The sequence below is a fragment of the Vollenhovia emeryi genome, unplaced genomic scaffold (assembly GCF_000949405.1).
Source record: "Vollenhovia emeryi isolate VEMERY1.0 unplaced genomic scaffold, V.emery_V1.0 DF939188.1, whole genome shotgun sequence".
Lineage (NCBI taxonomy): Eukaryota > Metazoa > Arthropoda > Insecta > Hymenoptera > Formicidae > Vollenhovia > Vollenhovia emeryi.
The window spans coordinates 950,296-967,973 of NW_011967178.1; the positions used below are offsets into that span (position 1 = coordinate 950,296).

The window sequence follows — 17,678 nt, forward strand, 5'->3', positions numbered from 1 at the left end:
CGAAAGAACTACCTTAAGTATAATTTTGTTGCAGCTAGATTATTATTAAATTTCAAGTTTCAACCTAGATTTTTGGATATTCGCTTCACTTGGATCTAGAATTCTTTCGCACAGAATTCGTGAATAATGCGAACGAGCGGTTTCGCAGCCTGTTCGAATAATAGCAGGGATGCTCGCTTTGAAATTCTATCGATTTTCCCAGATTCTCATCTTTCGTTGTACCTTCAACAATACGTTGACACTTTTCAAAATGGAATCTTCCCAAACTCTTTGGTTCGCGTATCTCTCTCGCTTTACAGAAATAGAAATAGCCTTTCGACTGTATGAGTTGAATTACACGAGTATCGTTCAATTATTTCGTTTGACTTTAATTAATTGCGATGCACTTTAATATGTTAAAAATTCTGTATAACTAAAAAAACCAGTTAAAAATAAATTTGCGGTCAAATATAAAATATTGCAGTCTCTTTCTCTTTTTCTTTCTCTATAATAAATATTATTATATATTTGAGGGATAAGACCTATTATTGAATTGTTATCGAAATTTAGAAGTGCACTGTTATTTTATGCTTTCATTGCACATCGCTTCTGTGAAAAACATATAGCAATACAAAACATTTAATCCTTTTGATTTTAATTTAAAAGAACCTAACAATTCAAATTTATTTCTACGAGAAAATCTGCTCACAAGCTTAAATCATAATTGTTCAAAAATCTGAATTTATAGGTATAGTAATATTATGTTATGAAATAAATTAGAAAACACAGATTTGGTCGGTTTATTCTTCGAAAATTCACACTCGGAAACCATTCGGAGAAATAATTACCGGTTACGAATGAGGAGGCACTCTTCTGGAAATAGCAACAAAAGCAGCATAATAAATACAGCAGTAACGCAATTCAACTTTCTCGTGCACAACGCGCATTTAATTTGAGTTTTTGGCAACTTCGCAGTAGATAACGCGCGTCGTTAATTGGACTGATTAAAATTAAGCGGCGAAAGCGCTCGTTATCCGCTCGTTTCGCGATTTTCCGTATTTCTCTGGAAAATTATCAGAATTGCTGAATGTAAATCCTATAACAATTATTATTTCCAACACGTGCCTTTCTTCTATTTGGATAATAAAGCATGATAATAAGATGCGCTCTGATGTTTCAGAAATAATGGATAATTAAATAACGATAACAGGTTATTTAACTGTAAATTCAATTATGTAATTTCAATTACGAATGCAATATACATATACGTGTAAATTTGGAATAATTATGAAAAACGAACAAAACTATACTTAATTAAATTGTGAACAATTATTTAAAAAAAATGTTTAACTTCGACATACTTTTACGTCCTTTTATATGCAGATCTTTTATACTTTACAAATTATTTACGCACACGAACCCAATATAATGTTTTATCTACACGTGACTATAAATTCATTCTTACGGATACATTTCCATTGCTCATGGAAGATATTAAAATGTTAAACGCGCTGTGCATACAAAATAGCGAGTTTCATCAGAGATTTACCTTACGAAGCGGTTTACTTGATCAGAAAACTGAATTTTCGAGGTTCACCGTCGAGTACGGTGCAAGATTTCAATTTCCGCCTGTATCGACGTTATTATCCGATCTATATATAAACATATATGTGTACTATATATCACTCACTTCCCGTTGTTTCTCACGGCGATATAGCGTAGGAGGTATTTCAGAAGGAAAGGCGATATCCACTGCGGTTAGCAGTTTAACCCAAACAAATCGAAATGTAGATTAATTCAATCGCCTTTTCTTAGAAAACGAAGCATACGTGAGAATAGCGTAAGGAATACACGCGGAAGAAAAGTCGGAATAGAAATCGCATAACTGCTGTTGCAATTTGCTGACTTTTAGCAACTTATGTTAGTAGCGACGATATATTGCAATTATATAATTGCAATTATAATATTGACAAATTAATTTATTTGACAACTAACTTTTTTTCGTTATAATTGTACAAGTTTGCGGATGTTTGAAGTTAGCTCTCGCGCACCTGGTAAAATATCTTCTCGGAAAATCCGGTATATTTGTGGATGCGGCCAGGTGTCTGCGTGGTCAGACCATCCCTGGGTCTCCTCGCCGCGTTTACTCGTCGTTTCCTTCGCGCCGCCAATCTCAAGCTTGGTTATAAGTTACACGACTTCCCACTTAAATTCTTTTCCCACGGAAACTACCAGCGACGTCACCGTAAAAGCTACTTTCGGCGGGAGTTACGCCGTAGATGCGACTGTTATCTGAGGTTTCTCGGCAAAACTCGAGGCGCGATGCAGTTTCTCGAGGAGAGAATGACCGGTATCGGGAATCCTATCGATTCAGTAGAGACGTGTCGAAGCTTGGCAATATCGCGGATGGGACCAACACGAGATATTATGTCTTTCACCCGACAGATTACCAATGATATCGATATTTACAATGATACCGCTATTACAATTTAGTAAAAGAAATCATGACGAATTGATTTTTATATGTTTATGAGTTTTCAATGTGAATTCGTAGCAGAGAATTGTCACTCGTACATTGTCTAGGAAAAAAATTTCTTCCACAAGTGTTCTTATCCATGAGATATTACCGAATTTTATTGCATATCAATTATGAGAGAGAGAGAGAGAGAGAGAGAGAGAGAGAGAGAGAGGGAGAAAGAAAGAAAAAAAGAGCTGATAATAATAAATACATACGTAAACGTTGATCTACGAAATGTAACGGTAATATACCGAAATATTCTACAAACTTTTACGTGGTAAACAATAATTAAAAATGCAATTTCAAAGCATATTGTGTGCTACAGGATATTGCACCTGGTACTTAGAATTCAGAGTCAACTTTATATAAGCAAGAAAACAGTCGCCTCGAGATACATAAATCAAGAAGCGCCTCTGATTAAGGAACTTTGCTCTAGGACTTAGGTTCTGACTTCCTTCAGCTTAACGTAGGCGCGTAGAATGTAATATCGGAACATCGTGGGCAACTTCTTTTTACGTCAAGTGTATAGTCGCAGTCGTTGCGACTATTAAAGCCGGTTCATCACGGAAAATTAACGCGTAATTAATTTAGTATCGAGCTTGAGAAATGTGAGGAAATAAAGGGAAATATGAGAAATAATGAAAAAAAAAAATAGAAAGCGCAGCATCTTCCTTTAAGAAACTTCTGAGAACGCCGGATTCGCCTCCACGGAGCGAACATTATAGCTTTGAAAGCACGATATTTGCATATAACGAGCAATTAAGAAGCCACAGAAAAGTCAAGAAACTTTTACCGCGAGTTTACGTATGCACGCAAACGCGAGATAACTTTTTGTGCTCGTAAACATGGTTGTATTTTACGTATTTAATTAAACTTTAAGCTTTTTCTAAGTATAATAAAGAAGGGCACTGAGCCCTTCAATTACCAGACCCTTGATCAATTTGCAGTCATCTTCTCTTTAATCAAAAATAACTTACGCGCATTTTCCATCAATTTGTTAACACTCAGCCTTAAATTCACTTGTATCTAATTACTCGAGTTGTAAGAATCGTCTAATTTAATTGTCTGGAATTTGGTTGTCAATTTGGTTCTCTAAAGTCTCTTAATTCGTAAAAGAAATTGAATTTCGCTAGTGTATAATTTGAAAAATTATTAACGTTTCTCAATGTAAAAATACTTTTCCCCTTTCAGCAATATTTGTTCGTAATGTTCGTAGTTTGCAATTAGCGACGGCATTTCCAAGATGACCCGTCTACTGTAAAGCGTGTCTGACAATTCCGGATATCTTTGTTTTAGAAATGGCATTCGGGTTTAGCGAAGGCAGCGCAGAGGTGGGCTGATCGCTGCCTCGGTTTAGTGCACGACAATGCAACCGGCCTGTACCTGGACGGCTTTGGGCAGAGTGGACAAAATATATTCATCAGCACGGGTCGTACACTCTGGTGAGATATTATTAAATCTTGTTTACTTCTAGTTAGCGAGTTCGCGTTGCAGTCGGTTTATTTGTACAGATGTACTCCATGCACGCGCGCTAGACTTTATCCCGTGAAAATGTGCGGCGGTCCATCTGCCATGGATGCACCGTTAATTATCCCGACACCGGCTTCATTATTTACATATCAAAGGTAACTTCTCGAGAAGATACCACCCGGGATGATTATTAATCTTGCCGTTGGATGCGACGAGATCTCGAATTCTATTTTAATTGCGAAACTTCGATATGCAGCGGAGATGATTTCAAAAAGAGCTCTGATCACGTTTCGTGCCATCGGAAAATTTAGCTTTGCGCAGTTGAAAAATTGCTAATCGTAATTAATTCTTCAGTCAACAAAACTAGAATTGGATTACGCGGACAAACAGACCACGGTGGACTGTATAACGTAGATTTCGCCAGGCAGACCTTCACAAACATTACCGGACGCGGATGCTTCACGTTGCACGCGGACAATTCGCCACGACAATTCGCCACCACAAATCGAGATCGCTACCCCCGAATCATTCGTCGGAATGTTGCAGGAACTTCCCCATCAGAATGTGGTACATGGAGTACAAGGACTTCAAGTACGGGCCCAACACGACGAATGAGGTCCTCGAGATCGGCCATTATACGCAGGTGGTATGGGCGACGACACATCTGGTCGGGTGCGGGGTGAGCCATTGCACCGGCGGCAAGGGTCCGCTCGGCAAGGATTTCTATATGTACGTTTGCAACTACGCTCCGAGGTAGGTATAATGTTCAACAATCGAAGAACCATCTCAATAGCGAGTTCAGTTAAGCGGATTGGGTTTCATCATCTTGTGTCTCATGCAAAAGAACTTTCGTACTCTTATATCAAGTGCATTCTTCAACTAAAAAGAAAATGCATTTCCAGATATACATATATATGTTCCGGGCACTTTTCTTCTTTTTATCTTGAGAGAGATTTGATGTCTCACATGAATTATATTACTACTCATGTATCGCGCGGCATCGTCCGCATTTATATTTCATAAAAGTGTTTGCAATATCGGAAACTATGGTTCTCGCGCATTGTTATATTACTTTATTGTCCAAGAGATTTTTATTTTCCGCTGGATTAGCGCAATAGAATGCGCGTGTAACAACGTTACACAAATACAGATTATATCGATAGGGTAGTAACGCGGTGTAATTATTTTCGTCGGGGTTGCACGCCGTTTGCCGTGACTGTTATGATACACGGCTGTTTCTGCAACGGCAATTGCAATTGGGCCACGGCTAGAACTTAGTTCATTAGCATGGAATTGACGCAATAATTTGCTGGAGGGAAATGCGGATTGAAACGGTTAACCGTAAACTTGGCGAAAGTAACGTGCGCGGCATCGTCAAAGCGGATCTTAGTTAAATCGACATCTGCACGCTGAATGGGAGAAGGTCAAAGCAGATTGTTAATCATTAATGCAAGAAGGGTAAATAAGAGGAAAAGAGAGAGAGAGAGGGATGAGTGAAAAGAGGAAAGAAGCTCGATTAAATTTCGCAAACAATTTGCTCTTTGCGCCAGCAGCGATAGTCACACTTAAATAAGAACTTTAGTTTTGTATCATGGGTAAATATATTCAAGGTTTCTCTCTCGAGAAATTTATATCAATAAAAATTTGTAGGCACGATATAAAACATTGACAAGTTTCAAAGATTGTAAAAGAATGAAAAAACAATATATTATCAAAAATTAATACGTAATGATGGAATTTATGGGGTGAAAGATATTTGTTACTTCGATATTGGAAAAGTCTTTTCTCTAACTCTTTTTCTAGTCAGCTGTAGATACTGATGCATAAGCAGCTAAGAAGGATGTTGCTCGAGAAAACGTGTCGTCAGTGCCACCTGAATAGAAAACGATGTTAACCACTCGGGATGCAATGACATTAGAGTCCTGAGTTTTCCAAATTTTCACGAGACGCGATGTTTCAGCAATTTCGCGAACTTAATAACTCGGAGCTATATTTTGTTTCCATACGTTTGCCAAAGGTGCGATTTTTCCTCGGGCACTCCGTGTATATGAATTTGATTATAGACTTTTTGGCAAACCAAAAAATAGCCGATGTAGTATTCAAGCTCGCGTGAGACTGGCACGTAAGCTTTCCCTAGACGCGCTGAAATATGTAAATCCTATATTTATACACTGTATGTAAGCGACATAACCCGCTCGGGGGAGAACAGGAGGAACGAGGTAAGCAAGGAAAACAAGGAAAATGGTGACACCGGTGCGGAATATATGCAACGTCAGCGCAAGTTATAGCTCGTTCGTCTTTGTCATGCCCATTGTGGCACTTAGACGGCTCTCTTTGTCACCAGTATGGCACACTTTCTCAGTATACTTATGGTTTTCGTTGTACGCGACTGCTGGATGAAATATATAAATATATATTATACATATACAGTGAGTGTGTGCGTAGGTGTGTGCAAGATGCTCAATGCAAGACATACGACGTACGATATATGAATAAAAATTTCCTTCAAGCTTTCTGCTTCAAGCTCTCGTAAAAAATTATTGCTCGGTTTCGTTGGATTTCGTATTTAATGGGGAATACAAGTGAGAGAAAGAGAGAGGTACGAGTTGGTCGGGAAAAAAACCTATCAATGGATATCCCGAAAAAAAAACTTAATAATATTGAACGACATTGAATTAAAAAGTATTAGGAAATTTGTAAAAACCTCAGAAGCTTCAAGCGTAAAATTAATTTGAAATAAATGCCAATACTATTGGGATTATATTGGAATAAGGTGAAAAATTTTGCGCTCTTTTATTTTTCTTGTTAAGCGATTGGAAATCACTTGTATAATTCTCCTATATTTTATTTACACCTTTATTCTCTAAACAATAACGCTATTCAGGAAGATGTAGCTGGAATAGCTTGTTTTAATTAAATGATTTTTACATTCCTGTATATTGTTCTAGAAATTGTAAGCCAAATAATAACGTTTATTAAATAATAAATATTTTGTGCAACATTGATTCTACAGAATTGATTATATATGGAAAGGTGGGAGGGAGAGAGAGAGAAAATCATTCTGCTAACTTTGCATTTCCGGATAAACTGTCCAAGTGAGTGACAATAAATAAATGATTTTCTCAGAGACATTTCACGCGCGAGCGACTCACGCAATTAGAATTCGCTCCGGTCTTCGGTCTTGCAATTTATCGCTCTTGCAGTCCGTACAAAAATTGGTGCCGGCGACCCAATTCTGAACTAAGGATTCCTACAAATCGCGACGCTATATATTCCTCATATCGATCCCCCGCAATACGCAGACCCGATAAATTTTCCGCGAGATCCGCTCTAATGCGATCGGCGACGAGTTCACCGCAGCTTCATATATTCATGTTATAAGGCGAGATACTAACAGGCAAACGCATTTACGGTCGTCGTATTCACTTTTCTGTCGCAGAGAAAATAATTCGGTAAATAAAACTAAATTCAGATCCGCATGTTGAAAACGATAATATAAAGTGTTTTACATTTTCAGAATTACAGAATATATTATACCTGATACGAGTGTACACACTTTGTAATAAGCTTCAAAATTAGCTGAATTGGTATGCGTTAATTCACTAGGAAATTTAAAATGAATTTTCACTAGAAAAACTCTCTAGTGTTTCAGATAAAACGGAATTCCACGAAGCGACTTTTTAAGATCATTTCATATGCCGTTTTATATGTCGATCTGTACTTCTTGTTAAGCAGTGCACATTCTCCAGTAGTGTATTTGACGCCTGACCTATTTTGCACGAAAAGCGAAGCCGGCGCGGTTGCATGGCCGCCATCAGTGGCCCGAGTCCTGAATAAATAAACCGTGTCACGTGGTGGTGGGCCATCTTATCCTTCCTTTTATCTTGCCGTTCTTCCACGCCGGCTCTATCTCGTAATTAATTTCGTGGATATACAGCAGCCCGGATAGCGGCCTTTGGAGACGGAAATTCTCGCGCGATCGTTTAAGACGCGCGATTCGCACCGAAAAATACTTTGAATGTAAATTTGGTGGCCCATTTGCAAATTGCTCGACGGTCCTTCCACGGCTTTTCGTTAATGCGCGTGGCTAATGGATTTGGATTAGGATACTGTCTAAAGTATTTACACTATTATGCAGAATATCTCAGATATCGGGTATTTATCTCAAGTCGCAAATACTGGGATTTTAGAAGAAACTGACGGGGATTAATATTAATGTCGAGGGGTCTATAAATTTTCAATTGTTAACGGTCGCAGGCATTTTCACAGTAACTAAAACCACCCTACAGAGATTCATTAACTAGGTATAGTTTTTTAACTCACAAATAGATTTAATATCGCCAGTAATATAAAACCAACGATATGTAGTTTTTCAAAAACGACCTACACTGGCCACTGTTTTTATTTAAAAAACAAACGACGTTTCGGTCCCGGATTTGGACCCTTTTCAAGTAATCTGCAAACGTACCTAACTTACCGTTAAATATTTCTTTAAAAAATATAGCGCAAATAATTATAGCGAAAGTAAATTGCAAATCTATACCTTTTCACGCAATTGTTATTGATCTCATATCGTTCATTTGACCAATATCATTTTATGTTAATAAGCTGTGTACAAGCAAGAGAGTCATTACACTTTACGTTGTTACGAATTAATAAATATCAAGAGTGAATAAAGATAAATAAGATTCGTCCAACACATGTCGCATGACAACTATATTTGTCACTCGTCAGTTCGATCCGACATCTGGTCTAACACACATCTCTAGATATTTTTACTCGTGTCGTACAATTAACAATGCAACTTCAATTAACTCTGCCCTCTTCAACCAAGGAGTGCAATCATTTTTGGACCAATATGTAAGCGTATTTATTTATTTATTTCATATTTACTCCTATTTATTCTTATTTATCTTTTGTTTGTTTTTTTTTTAAATAAAAACATTGGCCAGTGTAGGTCGTTTTTGAAAAACTACATGTCATATAGTTTTTTTAATTGTGTATAAATTATAAAATGAGTGATTGCAGTAATACAGAGTTTTATTTTGAGTTTATCTCGAAACATGATTATCGAGAAGAGGATACTTGTTGCTACGAATTAAGAAATTTAATCCGAGAAATTTAGCGCTAAGGCAAACTTGGTTCAAACTCTCTGTATATAATTACTGTTTTGATCTTTACAAGGCAAACGCGCGCGTGTTACAATCTTCTCACCTTAAGGACTCACTCTTCTCCAATTTGCCGAGTTCGGGCTTAATAGAAGCGTCGGCTTTAGATACACTCCGAACGACACCTTTTGATGTGATCCTTTACTCTCCCTACCTCGTCTAGCTCAAGCGACATACACTTATGATAATACATATATATATAACACATATATGTGCTGGATATATGTACATCCAAGCGCGGTGTGTATTTATAAATTGAATAAAGCACTAACATAAAACTATGTATAATTTAGAAACAAAGAGTAATAAAAAGGCATCGTGTAAAATTTCAACCAACTACAATATTTTGATGCAAAGGGAAAGGAAGAAAAATTCTCTCGCGTTACAAATATTGAAATGAATGCTAAATTAGTCAATATTAAATTTATATTCTTGTCGCGCGTTGAAATTTAATTTTTTCTCTCTTTCGTGTCAAAGCAGTTGGAATGCGAAACGCGTTTCGATCTAACGATATTTAAATATTTGAAATGTCTCGGTTTGTTTTTCATATTTCTTGTCGCTTCGGGCTATTGCGATCGTCTCTAAAATCGATATTGTCTAACGGCCGATATGTTTTTGCCTTCGCAGTGGGAACTACAAGATCCGTCTAGGCCAACCTTACGTAGCCGGAAAGCCCTGCAGCATGTGTAAGGATCACTGCACGCGGGACGCGCTCTGCACGAACGCGTGTTACCACACCGATCTGTGGTCGAACTGCGCCGAGCTGGTCAGAACGTTCAGCTCGTGGGTCTGCGAGACGGACACCGAGGAGGGCCGTGAACGCCGGAAGTTCTGCGGTGCCACGTGCAATTGCAAGGACAAGATCTACTTCCAACACCAAGGGTAGGAAGGCTCCTTGGCTTCCGCGTTTGGGTCCACCGTGTTGCATGAATAATTTAATCGCCCTGCAAAACTAAACTCAAACCTGGTGGGTGTGACGACGGCTAAACGGCTGCAGATCGTTTAACGGGGGGGTGTTGTTTTATTGATGAGCTCGTTTGTTTAGTGATGAAAGCTGGAGAAACGTTCGCGATGTTGCGAGCCAGGACACCGAGAGAGAGAGCGAGAGCGAGAGCGTATAACGAGTAAACGGGATAATACGGAAATATGGTAGATGAAGTGATTGTGGAATTTGTGTGCTATCTGAATCTCTGGGGCCTAGATTTCGCGGATTCTGGGGATTCTTCAAAGTCTAATAGATCGATAGATTCTATGCCGCAGCGATCTAATGACTGCACATAATCTTTCCATTCCAGATCCCAGAGATTCCAAAATATGATTCTTGTTGTAATATAATCCTTCAATTTCAGGACTCTGAACTTTACAATCCTCCAATGTTCAGAATCCATTGAAACTTTACGAATTATCGATGTAAAACTCGCATCTGTTTATCTTTTGTGTTTCGAGCAAAACCGCAATTCTCGCCAAGTAACCAAAATACATCTGCGAAAGAAGAATATCAACCGTATGTCGTTTTTATTGCGCTAAAGCATTATTTAATTTAATATTTAATTTATTTGTGTGCTCGCTTCTTTCAGCAATGTCAAAAGATCAAAGAGAGTAGCTTCAATAGAAATGGATTAATTTTTCACAGATAAATTTCGCGTGTCGCTTTTAACATCGAGATTAAAACTTATTGCATCTCACGTTTACATTTCACATGTTTAGAAATGGGCATAATTTCATAATTAATACGCACGCACTCGCACGTCCGCGGAAGAACAAAGTTTTACTGGGTTTGAAAATATTTTGATCTACACTTAGCTTTTCATCAGCAACTCTTTAATCTATTTGCTCTTTGTAAAGGTAGAATTTTTAATTACGTTGTATACAAAATAATTCAAAACGGTCATTCTTTTATATCCGAATACCTATTTTGAATAACTTCTGAAAATTATTATCGCTCTTGTGTTTTAAAGCATACAGAGTACAAGTTCGGTTTATGTATTCTGAAGAAGAAGAAAGGCTAACTCTACATCTTACATTCACTCGTAATTATTTTCACAGTTTTTGTATCCTTGTAAACTTGCGCAAAATAAAACTTGAGACAGATTTTATTCGTTTAACGTGATTGCTAGCGAATTTTTGGCTTTGAATATCTACTCCGTTGCAAAAGATTCGGCATCAAATTACTTAAATGGGTAATTAAGAAACTTATTTAAATGAATAACATAATGAGCTAATTTGAACTTGTCCACATTGTTTCTTTTCGAAAATTGAATCGTGGAATCTTGTGAAATATTTCTCATACTTTTTGCCTAAAACGATGACTTTTAAATATCATAAAAATTGTAAATAAATCCGGTGGGTAACATATCGAAACTGACAATTATTAGGCGATAGACGTACTTCTACTTTCAGCTAACTGTTAAGAGGAACAATGTAAAAATTAAACTAAGCTTTGAGAAAATGGTGTGTCGATGTTTCTTGTCGTGACGTAACGATGGAACTTCCCTTTAGCAATTAACAATAACAGTTATTTTTATCTTAGCTTTAACAACAGTGTGCTCACGCACAGCGCGATATCGGATGAAAGCAATTCGGAATTGTAAAGTTAACTCTTTACCGCATAATTTCTCTTACAATCACAAGAATATATTTTCGATGAGCAACGTGGTGTATCTAAAGACCTAATTCTCTTTTCTGGCGAAAAGATTTGCAAAGACACATATCGCGCAATGTACACAAGCGTATTATCAATATTATCTTCGTAACAATACGATACGTTTATTATGGACAGTGAAAATTTTCTGCCACATTATGAGTAAATAAAAATTTAGCGACAAAAGTGTAAAGAAGTTTTATCGAGTGAAAAAGATGCATTTTTCAGAAAATGAAATATTGCAAGTATTTTCTATAAATGATATCTATTTGATTTTTGTAAAAAAAAAACCGGATATGTTTAATATAGCCCATCGTACAGTTTGATGAAGAATCGTTGTTGTTATTTTTATAGAAACTGAAAAATTGATACTGCAACAAACACGTACCATAATAATGCGGTAAAGAGTTGAGATAAATCGTAAATCATAAGACACATAATCAATAATACGCGTCGAGAAATAACACGTGTGACGAGTGGTGAGCGTGATTGATGATAATGTTAAGTACTTGTCGGTAATTAAGGAGTTCGTTAAAGAGATATAACATTGAATGTAACGGTACAGCTCCAAATAAAATGTTTAAACTGTAATACTTTTTGTCCACTTACAAAATAAATATCCTGTAAATATTACATTTTCCTGAATTTTATTATACAATTCACTTTTAACCATATTCGAATAGTCATAATCGCCCTGTATCGTTTCATAAGCGTTTGAATAATTTGTAGCTACAATACTGAAATAATAAAATTGATTAATATTCAATAAACGCGCGATCCTTGGCAGCGAAATATCAAGAGAATTTAAGTGCCACTTTAATGCCGAATAAATTAATGCACATTGTTAAAGTTTGACAAAGCATAATCGTATTCTCGATCAGGAGAATGAACGCATGTTGCTCAGTTACGGTGCGTTTAATCGCGTTGTAATATTTATTTGTTAGGGAATCGAGGGATTAAGCGGTATTATGTGGCAAATAAATCGATGAGAGCTTTAAGGTGGAGAGGAAAGGGAATCATCCCCTAGGTCAAGAGGAATGTGCAGTCGGTGAATTCGAGTTAGCGGCGAACCGAGTGCATAGTCTTTTTGCTTCAAAGGGCTTAGGAATGCTTTTCAAACTGTGTCTGGGAAAACGACAAAATGGCGTTGCTGCAAACTTCGCCAGACTTTCAAATGAAGTACACTACGTTGAGATTTCACGTCAAATCGTATAGATACGTCGGTGCAGTTATCGATTTTTATCGTTAATCCTTTTGCTGCTAACACAAATGTAACGGAAAGCAATCTTTACATCTCATTACTGTTTAATATTTTGCATTTTAAATTCCAAAATACTCACTTTGTATTGAAACTTAATAAAGAAGAATCCAAAGTGTCATTAACAAAAAGACAGTTACATGACAGACACTGGATTCTAATTTAGATAATCTATCAGCGAAGGAATTAAAAAATCAAATAAATACAGGTTTTTCAAAAATATATATAGCACAAAATATATATGAAATAATGCATTAATTAAGAGTAAAAAAAATTGTTTCCTTTGTCAATTGGCGAAATCGGTTGCTCAGAATGATACAGCTATCAATTTCCGGCATGGTATCAAAGGGCGCGAGCGAAAATCGATTTGGCCGCCGTGGCGGGCCCCGCCAAGTGGAATAATACCCGTTCGCGTCGCGAAATTGGGCCGATTCGTCCGTGGGCTGGCGACTCGAGCAAAGCCGAAAGGCCCGTCGACACGGATTCCTTTGAACGTATCCGTCGGAAAGTCGGTAGGACCGAATAGCAGCGTTATTCCGTCGCCGATAATGCCGCCACGCGCTTTCGTCAAAGATCGGCGATCGCATTGTCGTGAACGAGCAATTTCCTCCCGTCCGTCTTTCCAAGATTTTTACGGGAGGGAGGGTGATTGAAATTGGCCAGTCGGAGCGGAAGATTCGTTCGCTAAATTTAATCCTTTTTGTAGTTCTTTGAATTCTAGGGTGTAAGGGTACTCGGGGAAACGAATAGTGCCACGGGTATAGTGTAGGAAAGTCTGAGAGAGTACGAGAGAAGCTAGAGAGATTTATTTTATAAATTGCTTCAAGTTCGCGGAATAATTTACCCGCCCAAGTACCTTGCATGCATAATTATTGTTTCGCTACATTATAACAGTATCGAGCGTCAAGTGTTTCTCTAATAAACGCTACAGGCAAAGCTAATGCAAGATAAAAAGAAGTTACTTCGATGTCGAGATAGAAGTTACCTAAAATCGTCTAATATTATGTTTTTTTAATTATTTTACGTTTATAATAAATTAAACAATTCAATTAATTAAACGATTAAACGTGAATAGACGATTCTTATTTTTCTATTAATTTTAAGCAGAGTTCTCTCGCGATTAACTTTTATTTTTACTTTTATTTATTTTATGTTAATAGTAAATTTAAACAATTCAATTAATTAAGCGTGAATAGATGAATTTTATTTTTTAATTAATTTTAAGCAGAGTTACGCTTTGGCGACTAACTTTTAAGATTTTATTATCAAGGTATTTTTAAAACATTTAAAGCTGTAATGCGTAAAAATTTAAAAATTTTCTCCAGAAGAAATTGCGAATAAAAAAAGGGGGTTTTGAATATATAGACGTAAAAGGTCGCAATAAAAATACTGCAATTATTTAAAATCTTAGCAACATGTTAAACAATGCAATAGCCTTGTGACATACGTGATTCAGTATGTAATTTGCAATGGCTCCGCTAAAGTAAGTGTAGCAGAGCGTTGATTTATGAACACATTAACTATACTCGGGGCGCTATCATTAGTTGATTGATAACCAGTAATTATACTGTGAAGTAGCCGTGAGTTCAGTCCTAATTACTTAGAAATCTAACGAAATTTCCGCGCCAACAGTTATACGTTAAATATTTTTGAAATTCCGTATTGAAACATTAATTCATGAGCAAAATTAAATTACAATCTTGCTAGTTACTGAAATTATTGAAGAATTTTCGACAATTTGTTACTAATAATAGATCATTTTAATACAGCATGATGTAATGCACCGTTAAAATTATTCCGGCATTACATTAATCGTTACGTAATAATTAAAATATTGGCTATAAAGAACTAAAAATATTTCATTTCTTTTTATGCAACATTAATTTTTCTCCACGTCAATGGAATTAACATTGATATTTTGATCAAAGACAAAAGCTGGTACTTTTTTAATTCTACTTATTACAGCAGAGCCGCATAATAACAAGTTACATTTTGTTGGATTCCATATTAACAACAAGGGAATATTCCATGCTTCATTAACAAATGAAGATAATACTTTTCACGGTACAATGTTTCTGCGGTTCCGTATTGCATAATATAGTTCAATTACTTCATATCCAAATATTATACAAACTGTGTTTTCTTTACAATGCGCGCTCTCGATGTTTACATATGCAAATGTTTACACCGTCGTAAATAATTGATCGGAGCACGCAATTATTTGAAATTTCACGCAATTACGCTTGGCGTATTCCGATTTGTTATGTTAATTAAATTCCTTGAGAGGAACTGGGACATAAAATTTTATCGAACACCCGGGCATCTCGAGCATCAGATCGATAACCCGCACAAGTAATTTTGTCCTTATTTCTGACTGCTGTGGAAGTGCGTTTATCAGGAGCCCGTTTATCGGGAGAATAAAGTAAAATTTCGAAAGAGACCTTCAGTTTGGCACATTTATGAGGCTAGAGTTCATTCATATTACAAGTCCCTAGTTCTCTTATGTACGTACATGAAGCCACGACAGAGGTACTCGCGCGTCTCCTCTCATCCCGTTTGAAAAACTCTTACTTCTTTATTCTAATAGAAAATGTATTTTTGCTCAAAAGTACGGATTTCCTTTTTGCGTAGTGTGCAAGTGGAGTTTTGTATGATTTATCGAATGCGCTGCACGCAATAATCATATATTTCGAAAAATGGCAATATCGCGAAAAGGTAGCCTAACTAGCTGTAGTAACTGTAGCAGCAGCAGCAGCACAAGTATTAAGGATCGAAATTGCCACTATCCACGATCGGGCGGTGACGAGGGTTTTTCGACGCGAGGAACGAAGACGGTGGGAGAGGGCATTTGATATTTTCGACATTTCGCCGACGTAATATCTTGCGCGCCGGCAAGCGGAACCGGAAACTAACCGGTAGGACGAAGCTGACGCAAGCTTCCAAGTCAGTGCGCCTGGACCATACCGAGCCGCTCTACTCACTGTGGATGCGCGGCACAAGGTAAGTTTCTCGTAGCGGCGGAAACGCGCAGTCAGCGTGAATCTGCCCGGGGCGTAAATCAGCGTTTCATCGACGAGTTCGAAAGCGAAAGCCGCATAGATATCGACGTCCGCGCGTAAATTATCCGGGCCATTTCGCCCGAGCGGAAAGTTGCAGCTTTCGACGAGTCACAGCGGGTCATATACGTCGCATGAGAAAAAATGACTTCTCCTGTGTTCGTAACTTCGCAATTACAATGCGGCACTTCGAGCAGAAGAGGAGAAGCGTGTGTCTAAAAATCTGATTATTCAAAAAGGCCACGTAAAAATCCCGGATTGCGAGTGCGCGCTTTGGAAATAAATCTGATAAAAGTATAAAGTAAAATTCAGCGACGAACTTTCTATGTAAAGTAACAGAAGTCCTCGTTTATCTTCTGAATGTTATTAAAAGACAACGATAAGATAATATAATGTCTGTATTAATGTGGAAGACACGGAATCTTTTCATTTTGACATGCTTTGTATTATTAGATGCTCAGATTCTAGGATGCGGCAACTTTCGCGATTCACATCTTGTAGTCTCAAGCGCTGCACGTAAAATTGTTTATGATGTGCAAAGGCTACAGTAGAGCCGAGCACGAATTCCCACCGACATATCGATGCCCAGGGAATGAGGAGAATCTGAATCTTTTGAATATAGCAGAAGAGGTGGGTTGTTGCGCGATAGCCAACCTGGGAGCGGCGAACTCGTTTCCGGATACGGCAAATTCCTCCACGGCGAAAAGGAGCGATAAAAATGCTAAGCGCAGCGGAAAGATGAGATGTAGTCTTCCTCGTTCCTCTTTTTTTTCCACCCGTTGCGTTATTCGGGGCGTGCGGTAAAGGAGTGTTATAAATTTTGAGGATGTAGGTAGCCGGGTCTGCAAAACGTAGAAAAGTTTCTTGGATCCTACGGCCCAAAAAATCGAGATCCTTTCAGACTGTTGGACGCCAGTTGGAGTAGCTAGATTCTTAACTTTAGATCCTTGCGTGTTAGACTCTTAAAACTTGCGGCCATTCGGATTCTCGAATGTTTGGCGCTTAGCTGTTCCATCTTGTCCTCTCCTGCAAATACTCAGATCTACGTATTCTATAGATCTTAACATGTCCTTTAGTTTCTAAATAACACTTGGGTCTTCACGTCCTATGATTTTTCATCTAGTTTTCATCCTTTGAATCTCGGCTTTCTACAACTTTCTACAACTCTTGTATTTATGAATAGCGCCTGTCATAGCAAGTTAAGGGCGCGTATGACCACCAATATGTCTGCGCATCGCGGCAATATTTCACGGCGATGAAAACTGCCATACAACGACATTCGACAGTGACGAGCGGCATTGACTGATGTTGCTGCAAAGTCGACGCGACGTCTTTGAGTAAAAAGCCCGGAGCTGCTTCGTTTACGAGGAAGCGCGAGGTCGACTTTGTACTGCGAAAGTTCTCCGGGACTCGCGTGACGCGGCAAATTGCAAATTGTCGGAATTCGCCAAAATTAGGTCGGTACCAACGCTCAAGTCGCGAGAAAATTTCCTGACACTCGCAGCTACTTTTTGGACTAGTATATTTAGAAATGCGGACAACGGAAAATACTTTATTTAACGAATAAACACTTCCATCGCATTGTTCT

At 37.7% G+C, this 17,678-nt stretch overlaps 1 protein-coding gene across 3 annotated transcripts in view; it reads left to right on the forward strand.

Moving 5' to 3' along the window:
- LOC105562444 (cysteine-rich secretory protein 1-like) overlaps positions 1-12,407 on the forward strand; it is a 61,982-nt gene extending 49,575 nt beyond the window's left edge. For all 3 annotated transcript variants that reach the window (XM_012013291.1, XM_012013292.1, XM_012013293.1), the window contains 3 exons: positions 3,794-3,939; positions 4,514-4,720; positions 9,763-12,407. In XM_012013291.1, the coding sequence (XP_011868681.1) occupies positions 3,794-3,939; positions 4,514-4,720; positions 9,763-10,021 (612 nt within the window). In that variant the 3' untranslated portion in view covers positions 10,022-12,407. The remainder of the gene's footprint in view (positions 1-3,793; positions 3,940-4,513; positions 4,721-9,762) is intronic.
- The last annotated feature ends 5,271 nt before the right edge of the window (positions 12,408-17,678 follow it).